The sequence below is a fragment of the Heterocephalus glaber genome, unplaced genomic scaffold, assembly GCF_053883595.1.
Source record: "Heterocephalus glaber isolate CG9 unplaced genomic scaffold, H.glaber_assembly_v1.0 deba00001111, whole genome shotgun sequence".
Classification (NCBI taxonomy): domain Eukaryota; kingdom Metazoa; phylum Chordata; class Mammalia; order Rodentia; family Bathyergidae; genus Heterocephalus; species Heterocephalus glaber.
In genome coordinates, this window is record NW_028258194.1 from 343,407 (window position 1) to 364,044 (window position 20,638).

The 20,638-nt window shown below is 49.8% G+C and overlaps 1 protein-coding gene across 1 annotated transcript in view; it reads right to left on the reverse strand.

Moving 5' to 3' along the window:
• The window catches only part of Oca2 (OCA2 melanosomal transmembrane protein), a 274,118-nt gene that overhangs the window by 204,205 nt on the left and 49,275 nt on the right, over positions 1 to 20,638 (reverse strand). The window contains exons 3-9 of the mRNA XM_004872212.4: positions 18,389 to 18,487; positions 15,306 to 15,494; positions 12,927 to 12,984; positions 11,845 to 11,917; positions 6,633 to 6,793; positions 4,142 to 4,224; positions 2,455 to 2,608 (exon numbers count right to left, since the gene is read on the reverse strand). Coding sequence (XP_004872269.3) covers positions 2,455 to 2,608; positions 4,142 to 4,224; positions 6,633 to 6,793; positions 11,845 to 11,917; positions 12,927 to 12,984; positions 15,306 to 15,494; positions 18,389 to 18,487 — 817 coding nt within the window. The remainder of the gene's footprint in view (positions 1 to 2,454; positions 2,609 to 4,141; positions 4,225 to 6,632; positions 6,794 to 11,844; positions 11,918 to 12,926; positions 12,985 to 15,305; positions 15,495 to 18,388; positions 18,488 to 20,638) is intronic.

Consider the following 20,638-nt stretch of genomic DNA (forward strand, 5'->3'; position numbering starts at 1 on the left):
CAAGTCACAGCCCTGACGTCTCCTGTGGATGTTCTTCCCGTTCTACACCAGCTTCCTTTGTCCCTGCCCACCTCTTATTGGTCAAACAGCGGGTCCTAACTCACTGCCTGCATGTTCACAACCAGCTAAGGACTGCAGCTCCAGGAAGATTTCACTTCCTTCAAGACCACTCTGCAAAACACTTGCCATTTTTCTAAGGAAGTATGTGGCTTCCGACTTTGAGAAACCTTGAAATACTGGATTGTGAACTTGTCAGACAAAACCGTGGGCCCAGGAAGCCTGTGTCCCATCTCACTCCTTGGACTGCAAACTGTGTCTTTGTAATCGGGATATTTGTCTGTTGAGGAAGGGGGTATGTTGCAAGAGCCCCCACTTCCTGCAGTCCTAAAGTCATTTTCAAAGAAGAAAAGGAAACATAGCTCTGAAAGTAACAGAAAGATTTTGAATGCTATGGTAGTAGCTATTCCATGAATCAGTTGTAAGAAGAGGCTTACAGACAAAATGAAATGAATTGGCCATTGGCCCCAGCTGTAATTTAAATTTTTAGCCTTGCAAACTACGAAGAATAAAAACCAGGAAAACCGAACTTGGAGGTCTCTGGTGGAAAATACCACTGTGACATGTGCACTGCATTCTGAAATGCAGCATCTTCCCTCTCCCCAAGCAGGCTTCTGATTTCCATAAATTAAAGTGGAGACTCCCTGGAAGACTAAAGATGTTCTCCGTTCATCTCTCTTGAATTTAATTTCACATTTAATTTTTAAACCAAGCACTATATGAACTCCTAAATTATACACACAAGGATCCAGAGCAATGAAACATGATCCTACACAAATGCTGCATCATGCTGACTCAATTAGATGAGGCGGGCGAAGGGGGAAAAGAACCTTAGTCTTTCCAGCAGAAAGGAGCCTTTGAATGATGCCAATCCTTCTTACACAATCCAGGGCCAGGTGAAGGACACATGGGAGAAGAGCATTATCTCCTTTATGCTGCAAAGTATTTTTCATTAAGACTGTGTTAGAAGGGTTTTAGTAGGACTTGATACACTGAGAGGCTTAGAAGCCTTAGCTGTGATAATGGAATTTTCAGAATGCTGCACTGGGAAATATGAAGCTCTGTTATAGATGCAAAGTGCAAGAGTTAGAGGATTGCTCCAATTTTGTCCTTTGGGCCTTTCAATAAAAACTATTTCACAAGGATGAGAAAGAAGTATGACTCCAAGGAAGTACTGCTCAGGATTATCTGCAGGACCAGAAGTAGAAACAACCTAAGGAATTTTCTGAAATACTTTCCTCCCATCAAGGCACTAAAGGGCTAAGGGAAACAGCTCAGCCTTCTTCCCTGCTCAGTCACATAATCAATGGGACACAAAGGCGGGGCACAGGGGGCTCTCCCCTGCCCAGGAGCTAGGTTAGACCAATCCCAGAAGATCTCATCACCTGGGAACACCTTATTTAATCCACATTCATGAAGCACCCGCTCTGCTCTGCGGCAGGCGCTGTTCGGGCCTGAGCAACCTGCATGATAAGTAAGAGAGAATCATTAACAGAGCCGGTGAGGCAGGGTTAGGCAGAGGTCACAGCTGGAGACAGGAATGATGCCGGCCTGGGGAGCCACTGGCAACAGCAGACAGGGAAAGTGGGGGGATATGTCTGCAGGTCACCCTGAGACTGGTTCCTCTGAGTAAAGTAGGGGACAGACAGCCTGAGGGTGCCCCTGCAGAATTTCGGGACCTCTTATTCTAGGGAAATATCTCTGCCCGAGACTGAGGAGAACTTCTGAGTCCTCACCCAAGGCAATTCTTCCCTCGAGTAGAAGAACTAGAAAGGGTGAAATGTTGGCCCCATTTCCAGAAACCCCACAGGACCAGTGGCACTAACTAGTGCTACCAGAACTCGGACCTTCCCAGTCCCCTACGGGGCTCTGGAAGCACAGGAATCACTGAAACACAGGTAGAGCATCTAATCTCTTAACACCCCTGCGACCATATCCATCTTCTGTCCCAAGACACAGTCCCGAGTAGGGGCATTGCTGGGGGTTCACAAACTGTTGCTTGTAAATACATAGCTTTTGCATTTTCAAGTTACCAAAACAGACAAACATATTATTTTAAGCCCATGGAATATTCACCAAGACAAAACCATTAAAAATTAATAAATTCAAAGAATTGAATATAGAATAAATTCTCTGCCCATAAGTGATTCAAACTATGATTCTACAACAGAAAGATGACAGAAAAATTGTCAACATTTGGAAGTCAAATAACATGTTTAAATATTCTATGAGTCAAAGAGGAAGTCTCGAGGAAAGCTTGAAAAACAGAAAACTAGGTATAACTAACATACAACAGATCGAAATCGATAAGGTGCGGCTAGAGCAACGCTGACAAAACCAGGTGAAAATATCCTGAGCATGGGCACTGAGAGATGACGGAGAGCAGCACAGCATTACCTCAAATATAATCAGCGTGTAGACCCCCGCAAGGATGGCCGCTGCCATGGTCACCTGCGCCTCGAAGCTGATGCGGAGGTACTGGAGAGACAGCAAGAGCGGAACGACCCGGGTCTGTGGGAAGGAGGTCCGGACCCGGATGGAAACAGCTTCTCTGCAAAATGGGGCACAGGTCTCACCACTGGTCAGGGAGACAAGTCCTGGGTCAAGCACTAGTATTCTTCCCTTCGTGTCCTCCCCAGCCCAAGTCAGCCACGGCCATCCCCAGAGCCCGAAGGGACCTCGGGGTGATTCAGACCCTGATGCAGAACACAGCTTTCCAGGACCAACAAGGCCGTCAGTGCCAGCTTCCCAGCCACCACCCCCAGCGTCCACCTCCCTCAGGCACCGCTCCATACTGAACGAGAGGTAGCAACCTCTTGTTCACAGCTGATTTTAACCACTAATTTCCTCTCGTCCACCTCACCAACATACCGACTGCTTTACCTGCTAACAAATAGCAAAGTCAACTATGTAGACCTCAGTCAGTGGTCATGGGGGGAAAGCACCACAAACGAGAAGTCTGTGAATACTCAAAAGTTTATGGCACACTAAAACTGAAGTGCTTCCCTAAAGGTCAGTCAGCAACCTGCGAGCCTACTCGTGTCCCGGCAAAACTCCTGTTCTGAAGTTCTCACCCCAGTACTCAGAATGTGACTGAATTTACAGGCAGCGCCCTTAAAGAGGCGATAACGGTTAAATGAAGCTATCAGGGAAGAGACAGTGTCTGTATAAGAAGAGATAAGACTCAGACACACTCAGGGAAGACACTGCAGGAAGGCGACCACCTAGATGCCAGGAGGAGTCTTCAGAAGAAACTAGACCTCTGACACCTTGCTCTTGGGTTTTTAGCCTGTGGGACTTGAGCAAAGAAATGCCTGATGTTTCATTCCCCCAGTCTGTGCACTTTGGCCTGTCAGACCTAGCTGACTCACAGGAACCAAGAATACAGGCTGAATTTGGAGTCGCATTGCTTACAAAGCGAAAGAACCCTAAAGCTTTCTAGAATTCCCCACTGTATGTCTTCAGATGTTAATGAAATCAGAACATTAAGTCAAAACACCTTTTGCTGCAAAGCGGACCCTGACGCCCGTCCTCTGTGTCCTGACCGAGAGAGCAATGGTGCATTCCACAGCGCTTGTGCTCGCGTCTACACTGCCTGCGTGCCTTCTCCTAGCCCTGTCGTTCCTCGGGCTCTTCTTGTGCCGCAGTTTGGCATCCTCTAAGTCAGGCTTGTGTAGGTGAATGCTATGATTTGACTGTGTCCCCTAAAAAGCTTGTTCTCTCCTAAATTCATATGTTGATGGCATTTGGAGGAGGACCCTTTGGGAAGGTCATAGCGGGGCCTCCACCGTGGCACTGGTGTCTATGAGAGGAGGAAGGGAGAGGAGCTGGTGTCTGTGCTCTGTCTCTCTATGCGGTCCCCTCTGCTGTTCCCTGATGTCATATGAAGCCTCACCAGATGCTGGGCAGAGGTTGCAACATGCTCATGGGCTTCCCACCCTCCAGAACTGTAGGCCAAATAAACTTCTAATCTCCATAAATCAACGGGCCCTGGATGTCCCATTACACCACAGAAAAGAGACTGAAACAAGAAGCATGTCCCAGACACCGCATGCGCTCGGACCTCCTTTCCTGCAGAACCCACCTGCTCAGTATCGTAAAGGTCCTGCTCACCTCCAAGTGCTCACTTCTTCTTGGATTTAAAAGTACCGTCCAGTTGTGGGTGACCTGTAACAGCCAAGGCACAAGATCATGGTAAGGCTTTCCACCTGAAGCATCATCTGGAATCTGCCACCATTCCACTCAGGCATTTGTTAAGAATAAGGGAAAGAGAAAGAGAAAAGCAGCAAAACATTTTTATATGAGCTTTTCCAGGATGTGCGATGCTGGGAATTTCCACAATTTGGAGGGTATTAAGAAAAAAGAAGATAAAAGTATGAACACAGAATTAATATACAAAGGTATGAAAAGCACAGAAGTAAATACAATGGCCCCTCAGTAGCTACCAGGGGTTGTTTCCCTGACCCACAAGGATACCAAAAGCACTGGGGCCCGGGGATTTAGCTCAGTGGTTCCGTCGCCAGCCTCGAAAGCGCAAGGGCAGGGTCCTGAGTTCAATCCCCAGTACCAAAAAAAAGCACTGGATTCTCAACTCCCCATAGGCATGGTATTTGACTGTTGCCTGCACACACACTTAAGCCCTAAATCATCTCTAGATTATATACGATCTCTAATACATGTAAATGCTGTGTAAAATACTTGTTTCACTAAATGGTTTAGGGAAAATCACAAGGAAAAAAGTTTGTATGTGCTCAGTTCAGACACAAATGTTTTCCAAACATTTGCAGTCTGCCCTTGGCTGAATCATTGGATGAGAAACCTGTAAATAGTGAGGGCCAAATGCACAAACGTACTGTGAGTAAAAGAAACCACTAAGGTTACTGGGGACTTGACATCCCCCCTAGTGCTGAGGCAACTTACAAGGATTGCTTCTTTGGAACTATTTTCTGCTCACAATGGAGGTAATAAACATGTTCCCTGAAAATGCCCTGCACCCCTGTGTCCAGGACCACCTGCAAGGCCCCCCACCCAAGATGGCGCTTCCTCTGCTCCTGGAAAACCCACCCTGTGCCTTGTTGTCCCCAGGGAGCCAGGGGTGAGAAGGACTGGTTCACAGCACCGGGCAGCTGACCATCAGGAATGAGGACTTCCAGTGGGTGGACTGGAGTCTGTCCCACAAACCACCAAGGAAACTGAAGATAAGAGAAGCTCAAGAATGAAAGAACAGAAATTCCCTCAACACAGTTAGGTTTTTGGAAGAAATGCTTTAGTAAAGTTCGTATGTTCTTTAGGTTCCTGGAACTGAATTTGTACATGGGCATTTGGGGAGCATCAGCATGCTATGAAGGGCCTTTCTGCAGAAGCAGGAAGCTCAATACAGCTCACCTAATGTGGGTTATAAATATGCATTGTTAAAAAGGCAGCTGGATAGCAGGAATTACATCTAGTGTTCTATGGTACAGTAAGGTAACTATAGTCAACAGTTTATGAAGCGCTTCAAAATAACCAGAAGAGGCCAAAGGTACCCAACATGTAGAAATGATAAATGTTTGAGGAGAGGGAAATGCTAATCATCCTCATTTGACCATTACACATTATATACATGTATCAAATTATCATACTGTGCCCTATTAATATTAAGCATCAATTAAAATTTTTATTAAAATAATAAAGAGTAGATTTTATTAAATATTAAAATAAAGAGTAGATTTTCCACCCTCTTCTCCAGAAGGATGTCAGACATGAGGCAGATAGAAATGTACTTTTCTTACGCATTACCAACAGTCTGCTTGCAGTGGGCTGTGCACATCACACAGTGGGAAGCACAGTTATGTCCTAAGACTGGCAGGGCAACGCCAGCCACTGAGCAAGAAACTGCATCCTTCCCAATCAGCTGTTGGCTCTATGGACCATACTCTATGAGGCAGAAAAATATGAGGGGTACTGCTCTGCAGGCAGGCAGGGTTTTCTTCTACTGGTTGGCTACAAAGAAAACCCATGAACTATGGCTATGACTTCTGTGCAGATGTCACTGTGAACCCCCAGTGCAGTCCATTAAGCCAGGTACACGGGGGGGTTATGCCTTTCACCACTGGGCCCTGGCCACCATGACACGCAGCTGCTGGCTCTCCCCTGTTTGCAGACTGCCTCTGCAGGATGTAATCTGAGACAAGCTCAGCAGGTGGCCTCTGGTTGTAGATGCAGGAGCTCCAGGGATCCATGCACTCAGCAACTGTCCACACACAAGGCAGGTCTGCTATACCACGAGCGGAGACCAGATGGAGTTGCACTTCGAAACAAAAACTACTTTCAAATATATAATGTCTCCCTGCATTCCCTAGCAAATAGGTTCTGAATGAAGTCACAAGTCTGATTTTACTGAAATGGCAAGTTTTAGAAATGATTTAGACAGAGGGAAAAAGAATTTCAACAACAAGGTATGATACAAAGTGTCAGTGGCTTGACTAATAATGATATTATTGCCTTACAGCCATCAAATCTGTTCAAGAGCAAACTCAATTTATAATGGGATGAAATGAGGTTTTACGATTGCTTTCAAATAACACATAACTAACTTGCTGAGGCTGCTGCCACCTCGAGTTCAAAGCACTCCTCTGGGTCACCTCCACCACGACATGCTCCTCTCTCCCAGAACGACTCGGCCCGCTCGCTGCCAGGGCCCCAGCCAGGTTGAGTTGGAGCAGCGTAGAGTCTGCGTGGCCGCTGAGGTTCACAGCTGAGGGTGGGTCAAGGTAAATCACAGAGGAAGGAGGGAAAGCCTGCCGCCTCCAAACGGCCCCCGGACACGCGCCTTCTCGGTACACGAAGAAGCGCCCATTCCAGAGCTGCCTGCACCAGCCCCACACCTTCAGCAGGGCCTGTCTCCCCAGGCTGCACCCCATGCATGCAGCCAGTTCCACCCATGCACCGCAGTGCCCAGCACCTCCCCTCAGTCTGTGTGCTGTCTCCTCCAGCCCACTGCCCTCTCTGCCCCCTCTTGTGCAGCTGCCATAGACTTCTACCCAAGTTCCCACAACAGGCAGCCTGCAAGTGGCCTGCATGAGTAAAAAGACAAACCAATCCACACCCACACCCAAATCCCAAGGCATCGAATTCCTGCTGTGAGGTGAGAAATCACAGAAAGACTTGGAAGGGAGAATCCTGAAATTGGCAAAATCAGCACTGTCTACTGGAGGGGGCAGAAATCCCCTTCAGAGCACGTCGAGAAGCAATGGACTCAGAAAGAGCTCAGGAGAGGGATCCTCCCACCTCATGGTGTCCCCATGACATTTAACCTGCAGCGGGCCTGGTCCCATGTGTGTGGGGGGCAAATGCAGAGCCTGTGCCCCGCAGCCTCACTTGCTCTGGGTGGACACTCAGGGCCCCCACCTCTGCTGCATGGTCCTGGGAGGATGCTGCTGTCCAAGGACCATGAGGACTGCACAGCAGCCAGCCCAGGTTTTTTAACCCAGGAAAGCTGCAGTAGGAAGAAATGAATTTCACAATTATTCCTGCTTTATACCAGGTCTCAGCATCTAGCAGCAGCTCACTCACAGATTTTACCATGATTCCGCAGCCAGTTCCTTTGTTCTCCCTTAAATTCCTGAAAAAGGTAGGGAATTTATGGAGCAGACTTCGAGGGAGGCAGAGCATGGCTGCTGACGAAGTAGCAACAGATCTGCTGGAGTGCTGGAAAGGGTCAGTGAACGGTTCATTCTTCTCATTGTTGTGCTCCTCCTGCAAAATGTACTGTTTATAACCCCCAAAAGTACAGAATCTTCCTGGTAAAGAAAGTGTTCTCTCGTCCTTGTTGTCTACGGGAGAGCCAAAATGGACAGTTGTCCTCAGCACTCAGCCACGCATCTCTGCTACTAGGGCCCCAGAAAAGACAAATGGAGGAGGGAAGTCATGTGTGGGGCGGGATCTACAGAGAAAAGGCCCACGAGATCCTGCTGCTTCTGCCACCCCTGAAATGATTCCTGTCCCTGCTTTTCCCCAGGACAGACTCAGAAGCATCCAGCACAGAATGGATTCCAGAGATGTCAGACACCAGAAGGTGGGAGAGTGCCCCCTGGAGGTTACCAGAGGGGAGCAGCAGGCTTCTCCAGCATTTAAGCATCCGCGTCACACCAACGTGAACGAATGAGACAAAGCCTTTACAATTGAGGTCTCAAGCCCTAGTGAGGAGACGCACCACCCCCTGGAGTGCACATCCCACGAAAGGGAAGCAAGCTCCACCCACACACACACCCTTATTTCTCTCAGCCTCCACCTGCTCAGGGCTCAGAGCGCATCCTGAAGATCTGGGGTCCACAGTGGCTTCCAGGCCCAGCACGTGGTGTCCAGCTCCATTGTCCCTTGCCATCACCACACTGAACTGTCCACGGGGACCTGAACACCCACCTCCAGGGCCCTGCTGAGCTGGCCACTCCCCCACATCTAGAGGACCTCAGGGTCTTTTAAGACCCCACTTGTACGCTGCTCTTGCTAAGTCTGCCCTTGGCCCTGTGTCTCTGCCAAAGGGGTCTCTGCTGTATGCCATGTACTCTACTGTGAACCTGTCTGTCTGTTCGCGCCATCCTGTGGTTGGTTTTGGATGTTTCTTCCCAGCTGGTCTAGCTCCTGGAAGGCAGGAATTATGTCTGGGTCATGTTTTGATTTCTCTGGAGATAGTGCCATTGTTCCCAAGTTAGATATCCCAAACTAGTGTTTAATCCATATTTGCTAACAGTATCATCTGTGAAGTCCTCTGAACCTAGATGAGAATCCCAGCCAGGTGGAGCTTGCAGAAGAGGAGTCAGAAAGAAATTTCTGCTCTCTGGAGCATTCGCCACCATCTTCCTGCCTTCCCTACTATCTAAATCTAAGCCATCGCCCAGGACCTGACTCCACTCCCCTCCATGACTCTGCCTCCTCTGGGTCCCCAGGATGCTGCCCTTCATCTCCGGGCTGTGCCCTGAGGAGCAGAACCGCCTCCTGCCTTCGATGGTGTCAAGGAGGCCCTACGTGTGGCAGCAGAGGGGTGCCAGCCAAGAGCTCTACACAGCAGGCCACGAGCTGCTCCAGGCAGGGGCGGGTGGATCGCTGACCCCCAATCCACACAACCTCCAAGGCTTATCTTTTAGGAGCTGCCAAACACCAGGCTCCGCTAGCACATGCCAGAGAGCCCCCCACCCCGACCCAGACTTTGGTCAGGCTCCACTGAGGCCTTTTCTGGACGAGGACTTTCTGTCGGCCTCATTCTTGGCCTTGATTTTAACAAGAAGATCTCCCTCCCTTGGTATCCAATCAAGTTTCTTTTCTTCTCCTGTGGTAGTTAATTCTGGGGTCAACTTGGCCAGACCCCAAGACACTCAGATATTTGGTTATGCATTAATTCCAGGTGTATCTGTGAGGGGGTCTCCGAAAGAGATTAGCCTTAGAGTTGCTCCGCTTCATAGTAAAGATGATCAGGTGGGCCCACCCCGCTCCCGGAGGACCCAGACAGAGAGCAGGCAGGTGGAGGAGGATTTGCTACCTCCCTGCCTGACTGTCGGGAGGACATCAGTCTTCCCCGATGCGGTTTTCAGCTTTCTCACTCACTGGAGTCTACACTACCAGCCTCCAGCACCCAGGCCCTCAGCTGCGTGCCTGCTTCCCAGCGTGCAGCATGCAGAGCCCGGCGTCGGGGCAGACTCCTCAGCCTCCATCATCGTGAGAACCGGAGCCTTATTATAAAGCTCCCATTTGTTAGCTTGTCTCCAGCTGGACAGTATGGTGGGCAGGGGTCTTTTCCTCTCCTGCCTGTGTGCTTTACATTCTCTGTGAGCCCCGGGTTCAGCTTAGGGTATGATGGAAATAAAGAGAAAGGGGAGGAGGAGGAGGAGGGAAAGAGGGAGGGAAGTAGAGAGACAGAGGGCAGGAATAAGGAGGGAGGGCAGTGGCACCAATTAACCTACATCAAGGTTGCTGACCCCTATTTATTTGCCAGGTGGTCTGGGAGCCTGACAGAGGCCTCCCCCATAACAAGCACAGACAACAATATTTCAAGTGCTGCAATTACAGGTTTCTAAAATAAACCCTGTAATTACTGAGCTGACACAGCCTGACTGTTACCAGGAGAGGCAGAGGCTCACGAGGGAAAGGTAGCTTTGTTACTGCCAATCGGGAGAGTGGTGCTTTCTCCAAAAGCCCTTCCACCCCAGCAGACAGCATCCCTCACCCAGCAGGGGCAGCCGGAGCGCAGGGAAGCTCTCTGCTTGGGTGACAACCACAAAGACGCTGCGGCTGCCCTCTCAGAAGTGGCCCTGGCTCCCTCCCCTGGGCCGCACCAAAGGCCACTGCTCTGAGAGTCCCTGCCCTCTTCGGTCCTCAGCGCGCTCTGGGCATCCGGAGTCCACAGTGCCTGTGCCCAGCCACCCCAACCCCCCCCAGGCATTTCCGGGGAGCCCTGGGGAACTGGACTCATCCCCACGGAGCGAGAGGTCCAAGAGCGGAGGACCCTCCACAGCATCCCTGCCTCCTGCCTGGCTCCTCCATCCCCGGCCTCACTCTCCCTTCATCCCAACACCCGGCCACTCGCGTGCAGAAGAGAGAGTTCCTCCATCACCCTGCTCCATAAGGTCGGCCACTGCTGTAGTCTCAGGCCCAAAGAACTTTGCAAAGGTACTTTAGGATGAAAATGACACCCTGCCACAGGCGGGATAAGTTGAGGGCTCTGATGTGTTAGGATCAATCTCCTCCTAACCAGCTGTTGCCCTGGGGTGCCCTGGGCAGAACACTACAGGCCTCCCAGTTCCTCACTGCGCAGGACCATGACCCTGGCATCACAGCTCGCCTGACGGCCACGGGCACTGTCAGGGGTGCCTGGCTGGGGAGAAGGTTCCTGAGGAGCAGGGCGCTCCCCGGCAGGACTAACAAATGAGCCTGTGCAACCGAGCATGAGTAACTCAAGGAAATCAACAGTGTCCTAAAATCTCAGTTTTCAAGATGAACCAACCGAAGACACGAAAGGGAAAAACCCTGTTGTTTAGTTCTCTGAGTGAGTTAATTCGTTTTTAAAGCTAGTACAGTAAACCCCCATGTCTGTGGGTCACACAGTCCAGACCTTCAGGTAAAACTGACCCCTTCACATATGCACGTCAGGAACTTTTGCCTTTTTATTTAAAGGCTTCTCTTGGGCAGATCTGAATTGCCAGCATTGCTATTCTTGTGTTTTGGGGCCACAGTCAAGTAAATAAAATAAGAGTGATCTGAATTCCAAATATCTGACGTACCAAGTTACCATAGCAACTACAAGCTTCAATGCAGCTGAAGTCTGACTAGGTTTACACAAACCTCAAAGTAGTGCTGACAGAAGGCTAAGGGATAGCTCATCTCCAAGCTTAGACTGTTGACTCAGTACCTGCTATCCTCTACAGTGTGTCTGGCTTTTAACCAAAAACCCCAAGGTATACAAAAACAGAGGAAAAAACACAGATGGAGAGGTAAGGCAGTCATCAACCAGGTGACAGAGCCAAGGAAGGAGGCAATGAACTTGAAGACGGCTCAGTAGGACTGACCCTTGCAGAAGTGGAGGAGGAAGAGGAGGGCACAGGGGCACAGCTTAGACTACGGCAGAGCCGTGGGAAGGCCAGGACGTGCCATTGCACTGCCATCTCCCCTCCACGGGGACTTCCACCACTAACCACAACCAGCCCGAAGAGAACAACATGAGCAGCAGAACTGGCAGCGCCTAAGCGTCAGCCTCAGCCACAGCAGCTGCAGCTCCTGAGCATCTATCTGCACGCCCGAGCACAGGATGGATACAGTAGCTCTCCAGCGGGGACACGGCCAGCAGCTGCCAGGACTTTCCTTGGTCTGGATACAGGCTGAATAAAATCTGTAACAATCGGAAACATTCAGTGATAGATTTGTGACAGGAGAGCCACAGAACGTGAATAATTTGATTGCTTAAGAATAGACATAATGGTAAGGATGACTTCTGCATCCTGACTCCACCAGCCTAGTCTGAGTAGATTTTTCTTAGAAATTAAAATATTCTGCTTCATCCTACTACATTTAACTACACTGGTCCTTGATTATTGATATTTGCCAGTTTTAAAGATTAAATACCCAGCCACAAAATTGAATTGTCAAAGATGGGCAAAGGTGGGTTTCTCGTATAGGCGAGCAGAGGGACACAGCCGCTCCGGTGGCTGGAGCTCGCGCTTGTGAGACTGGCAAATAACCTTCTGTACCATTAGCGATTAAAGTCATAAAAGATGACACACGTAAGTTCACAGCAAATCCCTGGACTCTGCTGGGGATGTGTCTGCACATCAGGACGCTTCATCCCAAGGAAGGCTGAAGGCGGTGCTGAGCTCCCACCAGTTCTCAGTGCCGGTACTGGGGGAGCCAGGCTCACCCTGACCTCCACCCCAAGTCTCAGCTCCCCACCCCAGCCCCACCAAGAAAGAGTTCCAGAAGCTCCCGGCTGTGTGAGTAGGAATCGCAGGGGCACATGGCAGCAATATGTAAAATGAAACTGTGGTGTCTTCAGATTTCAGAATGATCCTTTCCGCTTCATGCACAGGTTGCCGTCAGGGGCCTCTGCTCCCCTCTGTTCAGCGACCGCTGAGATCAGGCACCATCCTTGCTGTGCACGGGTCACAGCCAAGAGGAATGGAGCCGTGAGCACACTCGTCCTACCTGTGCCCAGAACCCCAGTTGGGACTAAGAGGATGGCTTCCCTCAGCACCGCCCGAGCCCACCACCCCACACAGCTTGCCATCTCCTTCAAAGCTAGGGCCGGAACCAGGCAGAGGGCGGCGGTGGTCCCACACCTAAGAGCCCTCCACAGGCCCCAGGCACCCGGGAGCTGTGGCCACCAGGGCAGACACGGTACTCACAGAGCATAGCACCACAAAGACAAACAGGCCGGCGACCTTCAGCCACCTTGCACAGCACCTGCAGGAGGAGATGGTCCTGAGTCCCAGAGGCGTCAGCCTGCACGCATCCAAACCTCACGCCCTTCCGGACGCTTCGGCACCCTCATGGCAAAGCGCACTGCCCTCACTCTCTCCCTCGAGTGAAGTGAAGGAGGGCTCTGGCCAGTCAACCTGCGGCTCCATCAGGAGGAGACAGGGAGGAGCTGAGGAAAACGATGCTGCTGGTCACTGGCCTCCTTGGTGCTCCAGTTGAGGGGAACAGGTGAACTGAACACCTCATCTTGGCCCTGTGACTCATATTTATCAATTATTTTCCCTGAGTTTTCTGGAAGGTAGAAATATAAAGTTATGGTCAAATATAAACACAAATAGTACAAGAAAGGAACCGCCACCCTGTCACTGGTTTTGCTATCAGGGTCTTTTAAGAATTCTGTAGGAGAGAACTTAATCAACAGACCACATACTCAGGCCCTGTTAAGAACTTCAAAGCTGTTCCAACCCACTCAGCTGGACCCACTCCTTACCACACCCCACGTGCTGCAGGAACCTGGGCTCAGCCTACACCCTGCAGCGCTTCCACGCAGGCTCTTGCTGCTCCAGAGCGGGCTGCAGGGCTCTGACCCCATCAGGATGCCCCAGGGCTGGCACCCCCTCAGCTCTGCTCCTTCAGGAGCCAAACTCCATCTCTAATACACCGTCTCTGCCCAGTCCCAAAGATCACACCCTTGGCAGCTACCACCACGGCAGCCACAGGAATGCTTCGGCTGTCCCTGCACAAACAGGAGCCCTGGGACGGGCCCCAGGCTCGTGCATGTTTGCAGACCGAAGCCTGAAAGCCTGCGCGGGGCACCTCTTCACTACTCTACTCACTCAGCTCAATTCCACATGTCTTTGAAAACCTTCTTTCTGATCCTTTGAAAATGTTAAAATTGCATTTTGCATTCTCTTAGACTTAATTTGACAAACAATCATTTCACATTTCCAAATTATGATTCAACAGCTCCTACTTAAATGAAAATCAAAATGACATTTCTTTTTAAAGCACAAAGCATTAATTGAGCTATTCTAGACACAAATTTTTGTACAGACCTCTTCATCTATCATTCCTGGTACTTCCTAGATATGTGGTGAGCCACCAGGAAGGTACTTTCAGGGACAACAACCCACGCTTGTAGGAAAAAGCTGCTGCCCCTTTAGTGACTGCAAATTGCATCTCCATTGCTGTTTGTTTCAGATAAGATTCTCTAGAGAAACTGACAAAGAACCAGTCACTCTGCCACCCCCTTTAGGTGACCTAGAATAATAAGCTTTGCTCATTATAATACTAAATTACCCACTCGGACGTGTTCGCATCAGCCATTTCTGAACAGGCGATGTGTGAAGAAGTGTGACACCAGACTGTGCACGCTCAAGTGTGTGCCCACCCTCACCTGTGATGACAAGTCCTAGGTGAGTACCTACTGGTTTCGCCAACAAAAGCCCTGCTTTGGAAATTATCCTCAGTGTGCCCCTTGCTTGCTGCGAGTGATAAAACTCTCCTGAGTCTTCCATATCCTGGTTGTGCTTATCGGCTCTGCACTCATCGAGAGGGGGAACTCTGCACCAGTTACAATGCTATAAAAAAAATGGCACCACTTCCTTTAGTTCTGGGGCAGGTTCCAGACCTTCCACGGATCATAGAAAATAAAACAGCCAATGAATGCGAAGTCTAGACGTACTGGACTCTATTTTCCACGTTGTGGGGAAGTTGCGGTCAGGGCAGCAAGTGGAGCTGTGGGCCAGCCAGCTGGGAAAACACACTCAGCCCTCCCAGGCCCGCACATCCTTCCCTCCTACCCTGCACATCCTGGCTCACCCACCCCTGTGCCCTTGCTTCCCCAGGTATGCTCAGCCTGGGCTTCCAGTTCCCGCAGAGCAGGAGACCCCTGCATCCCTCAGGCTACACCATGTGCTACACCAACCTTTCACCACTCACTACAAAGATGGCCACAGTGAATTCTAACACCAACCACGGGAAACCGTGGTGATTCACCTGAAGTGAATCAATTCTGTTTGCAAACCTAATGATCATGAACATTCCAATCTCTCAAGCAGGAAGAGAACAGACAATAGGTTCACTTAGGTTTGTAACCAGGTTCCTTGCAGCTCCTTGGGGGCCACCTTAAATGACTCTCGAGGCCTAGGGAATGGCAGCCTGGCCAGTTGTGAGAACCTTCATGGCCCTCTTCACCCCGTGTTTGGAAGGCTGAAATGTGGGCACCCTGGGCCTCATCCCATTGCAAACAGGAAGCAACGTGTGGCCGCCACCCACCACCAGAGCTGGCACCTGGATCCACCTACTTCAGCTTCAGCACAGGGACCCTGAGGTGAGTGCCCTCTGTGGGCTCCTCCTTGTGTGAGGAGGCAGGTGTAGACCAACCAGCCCCCTCTCCGGTCAGCATGCATCTTGGCTCCCACTCAGCCAAGCTGTTTTCCCAGGACTCTTCTTCGGGCATGAACTCTGGATGGTAAGCAGGCATGCAATGTGACCTGGAAGATAAGAGCTCTTTGGTTATTTCTTGTAAAATAGCTTCGACAGAGCAAGATTCCTCTCGGTTGTGAGGTGTGAGCCACCATGGAATCAGTGCTGCCCTCTGAAGGACCACTGAGGCTGTGGCACTGTCTCCCTGATGGGAGTGGATTTTTCTTGGTGTCACGGAACACTTGACCTAAAGGAAATCTCCACGGGTCACCCAAGCCTTCAAAATGAACTGTGAGCCTTCAAGAAACATCTGTCCTTTCTAATTTTGGAAATCTTTCAATACAGCTGTTTCTGGTGCAGGTTAATTAGCTCCCACTCATTTCAGTATCTGCCTCCCTTCGAATGCGCTCCAGCTGTCAACACCAACCAGCGCGAGTGGTGTGAGCTTTCCTTCTCTGTGTAGATCTTTCTGTCGTGAACCAGGACCATGAGCAGGAATGAGGAAAACCAGAGCTGGGCTGGAGGGGCCTATGGACAGGGCCTGTGTTTAGAAGCACGAATCAAGGGGCACATAAACTTTCATCAGAACTACATCTGGACGTTTTGGCTTACATTCAGCCCACGGTGAATTCCTGGGCTCCTGCGCAATGCCCTGCATATTGGTACACGTGACTCTCAAAAGCTTGGGCCAAAGCCAGGATTTTTCAGCCAATAGTAGTGTGGTCACGATACTGATGTTAACCACAGCTGCACTATGCTGCTACATGTTAGAAACAGTGGTCCTACTTGAACCCAGCTAGCACAACAGTGGGTTGTGATTCTCCTGAATTCTTATCACAGGAAGAGAAAGATCTTATTCATAAGGAGAAGCCCAGAGACAGAAATTAGGTTTTGCAAAATCAATATGAAGCAAGATAACAAATGACTCTGAAAATAGTCAATAATCTTGCCCATCAATTTTGCAACAAGAAAAAAAAATCTGCAACAAGAAAATGTTTAGGTCTCTGAAAAACAGCATCACCTTCCTCCTCACTGCTGGAAAAACACCACAATAATGAAAACTGGAACTAAGAAATGGCTCTTTTGTAGGTAGAAAAAAAGAAAGCCAGTTAGTGTCAGTGCTTTCTAAGGCAATGGTATGCGCTAGAACGTTCCATTGGAATCAAAGTATTCTCCAACCGTCCAACCAGGAGCCACACAGCTATTGGCTGTGAAATATGCTATTACAACTGAAAAAGTAAATGTTTAGTTTTATTTCATTTAAATTAATTTAAATCTGGCTGACTACATGTGATGTGAGTGGCCACCGTGTTGGTTGGTACAGATGCATGCTCCTGCCTTCAGCACCTTAAAAGGATACATTCTCTCTGAAAATATGCAAATCAACAAACGTTATCCTAATAAATCACCTGATCAAATCAAAACTGCAACAAAATTAGGTTGCAAAACGTGAAGCAAAAAGACCTTCCCACAATCACCACTCCGTGAAAACAAGAAAAGGAAAACACGCTGTAAGCAAGGGGACCTCTGCCACTGCCCCAACATGAGCCCCACTGCTGCCCCCGTGCCCAGGGCAAAGACACACGTGCTACTGGTTCTCCAGTGAGCTGCAAGCTCTAAAGTGCCTCAGCCTTGACAGCTTAAAAGTAATTTGAGAGAAAGCATTAAGGGACTGGATGTCCGAGGTGTGACTTCACAGTTATTTATTGGGAGACAGGGGGGAGGCAACCTCTCTGCTCGTAGCCTTCATCCTCCAGGCTCTGAGGACTGGAGCAGGGCTCACACTGGACTCTGCGATGCAGGACGGAGGAGACGAAGAGTGGCAGGCACACTGTGCACGTCACTCGGGCAAGTGCAGAAGTGCGGGCCTGAGAGTGGTATTTGAGAGTTGAGCGCACAGGATGGCCTCCTGGGGAAGGAAGGACTGAAGTTCCACAAGGAAGGTGACAGCCCTGGCTGAGCAGGACTGCTCTGGAGAGCTGGATGGGGAGGGAGGTCCCACTGGTCAGAGGCAGTGGGGTCTTGGACAGACAGACACAGTCTGTCAACAGCTTCCACCTGGAGGGTCAGAGAGCCCCTCCCTGCATGGGCAGTGCCAGATCCAGATTCCCACATCCTGGAACCTGAGTCCCTGCAGGGTGGAGCCCACACAGTCTGCAGGTGCCCATAGTGTGTGACGCTGCACCTGCACCCTGACAGCAGACCTCGAGGGCGAAAGTGGAATGCAGGGCAGGGGAGGGGACCCAGCCCACCTGGAGACAGGGGTCACTGGGCAGGAAGGGAGGCTCCCCGATGTCACCGAGTTTATGACACACAGGGGGAGCAGGCTGCCTGGAGTTTATTTGCAGAAAGAGGAGGAGCTGGAGCTAAGGACCTGGTGGAGTGCTTTATCCCAGAAGGAGCGGCTGCATGTTATCCGCCACGTCCCTCTGCTCAAGCAAGGCCAGAGCCATGCAGATTCGTCCCAGGAAGGATCTTCAGCCTTTCATGAGGTGGGGTCTTCTTGTGAATCCCACACACAGGGTTTTTCAACTTCATCAGAGTTAACTTTGGAGCTGGATAATTCCTTGTGGTGGGGTTTGTCCTGTACATGGCAGAATGCTGAGCAGCCCTGGCCTCTGCCATTAGATGCTAGTAGCACCTCTGTCCTCAGTGTGATAACCAAAAATATCTCCAGACACTGTCAACCTGACCCTGGCTGGGAGACCCAACCCGGTGAGACACAGTCAGAGCTGTGAACATGCATGTGTGATAGCTGACCTTTGCAAGGCTGTGCTCAAGGTCACTTTGAAATTCATAGATCACAGAAACTAGAATCATGAACATCTACTATAGGGAACTGTCAAGGATCCAGCCCAGACTAGAGATGTCAGGTAAAATGTATATCTCAGGAAGAAATTCTCCATCATAAATACCAAGGACAAAACCAAGAAATTAGATCACAAGGAAAAAATAACCTCACCCTTTCTCTTGTGAGGAATTCCACAGCAGGGGAGTGTTCTCTGTAAAGCAGGAGTCTTTAGTCCTAGAGCCCAAGAACTGAGGCAGAGGAGAGTGAGACCTGGAAAACACAGGGAAGGAAGCAGAATCACCAACACAAAAATAATGATGGATTCCTAGTAATGGGCACTCAATTCAGCCAAGAACGTGCCTGAGATTCAGAGATCAATTGTACATGAAAATTTGACCAAGGTTCTCTGAATAGTAAAAAGCTGGAGTTTAGGAGAGACACTTAGAAATAACTCTCCTCTCCAGCTTCAACCAGATTGAAAAGGCAAAGCAGAAACTCACGTGGGAGCCCAGATGCTGCAGGATCCATACTTTTGGGCTCATGTGAGCATCAACAGGAGATTCTGGCCACCTTGGCCTTCCCCTGACGAGCTCTACATCCATAAATACATTCCGAGAGCCAGAGATTTAGCTCAGTGGTTCCAGCACCTGCCTCGAAAGTGCAAGGTCCTGAGTTCAATCCCCGGTACCAAAAAAAAAAAAAAAAAGTTTTGGGCCAGGGATTTGGCTCAGTGGTTTTGCTGCCTGCTGCGCAACCACAAGGACCCAAGTTAAATTGCCAGTACCAAAAAAATAAATAAATACATTCTGCCTAATGGGCCTTTCCAACACAGAGAAGTCTGTGTCCTGAGAGCCAAACACATTCACATTTAAAAAGTCCTCGTGGCTTCTTCTGGAAGACTTATGGCCAGAGGTCAGGGCCACAGGGTTAGAATAGGATGGTAACCAAAATGGCAGAGTGGGGCTCTGGGAACAGTAGGCACAACTGGAGCAAAACACAGCTTCCCCCTGGGAAGGGTGCTCCCCTGGAGGCTGCTCAGCCTGTCCACTGATGGAAGGGCCACCGTAAATGTATCCTCCAGACCATGGGCTTTCTGAAAAGAAAATAATTATGTAGACACAATAAAGTACGCCACCATACATAGCCACTCTCACTGAAGGACACGTGTTTAAAAGCAACAAGCTTCTCACATGAACTTACAAATACTCTTTCACCCCTAATGGTTGGAAATGGGCCATTTCGTATGCTGGTCCATGGCCTTTCCTAAAGAGGCCAGGCCGTGGAGACATGCTGTTGGCCCCGTGAACATTCATGGGGAGAAATATCAGTAATCCTCTCAGATCATGAATGCACAAGGAAGGAATCTTAAGGAAAATATTTCCACTTGCCCTTTCTTTCTCATACAAACATTCACATGTGGCACAGACAAAATGACTCTGGTCAGTGGGTGAGTGGAAATCAGGGTGCTGTGCTGTCTGTCAGCCAGGGGAGGACAAAGCAGCGGGGAAAGAGGTGGGCAGCGCTCAGCTTGACTTCAGCGTGACGAAGAGGAGGTGGAAGATGAACCAGCCCAAGGGGCTTAAGGGTAACCGTGCTTTTAGCAGCTCAGCCTGGCTCAGACCACTAGCTGAGCCCTCCATCCCGTCCGTCACTACTGCAAACCTAGAAGGGCCTCGGGATGAGTCAGCGAGCCAGATGCTTTCTGCTGCCCTGCAGAGGGCTCACGGTTACCACGTCCTCCCTCACTGAGCAGCCTGTGCTTCCTTTCCTCAGCCATCTTGTACGGATGAAAGAAAACTACAGGGGAAAACCCCTCATTGGTGTTGCATTAAATAAGGAGATATGGGAAGCATAAAGATAAAGCTTGGTTGCTGATGCAAGTATTTTCCTCACACCTGCCATGCTGTGTCCATCTTGTTTTATCTGGTGTCAAAAGCGGTAGCCCGTTCACTGTAGGTCCTCAATAAATGCTTACTGCCGAACATGTTAAGCTGCAGCGATCACTGTTCATCTGTACAAGATCGGCTCTTTGACCCTTAACACAGTTTTCTAAATTGCTATAATGTCTTAGAGTCACCACTGACCCTCCGAAGGGCAGTGTTCAAAGAAAGCAGAGGTCCCACTACTTGGAAAGCCAAAGCCACAGGGACTGACAACACACAGCTCACAGCAGCACCTGCTGCACAACCCACAGACTCACCATGATGGAGGCAAATTAGGAATGGGGAAAGAAGCCAGGCGTGGTGGCACATGTCTGTTATCCCAGCACTCTGGGAAGCTGAGGCAGGAGGATCACAAACTCAACCCAGCCTGGATGACTTAATGACTTAGTGAGACCCTGTCTCAAATATTTTTTAAAAAAATTCTTTAGAGGGCCGGGGATGTAGCTCAGTGCAAAGGTCCGAGGTTAAATCACCAGTG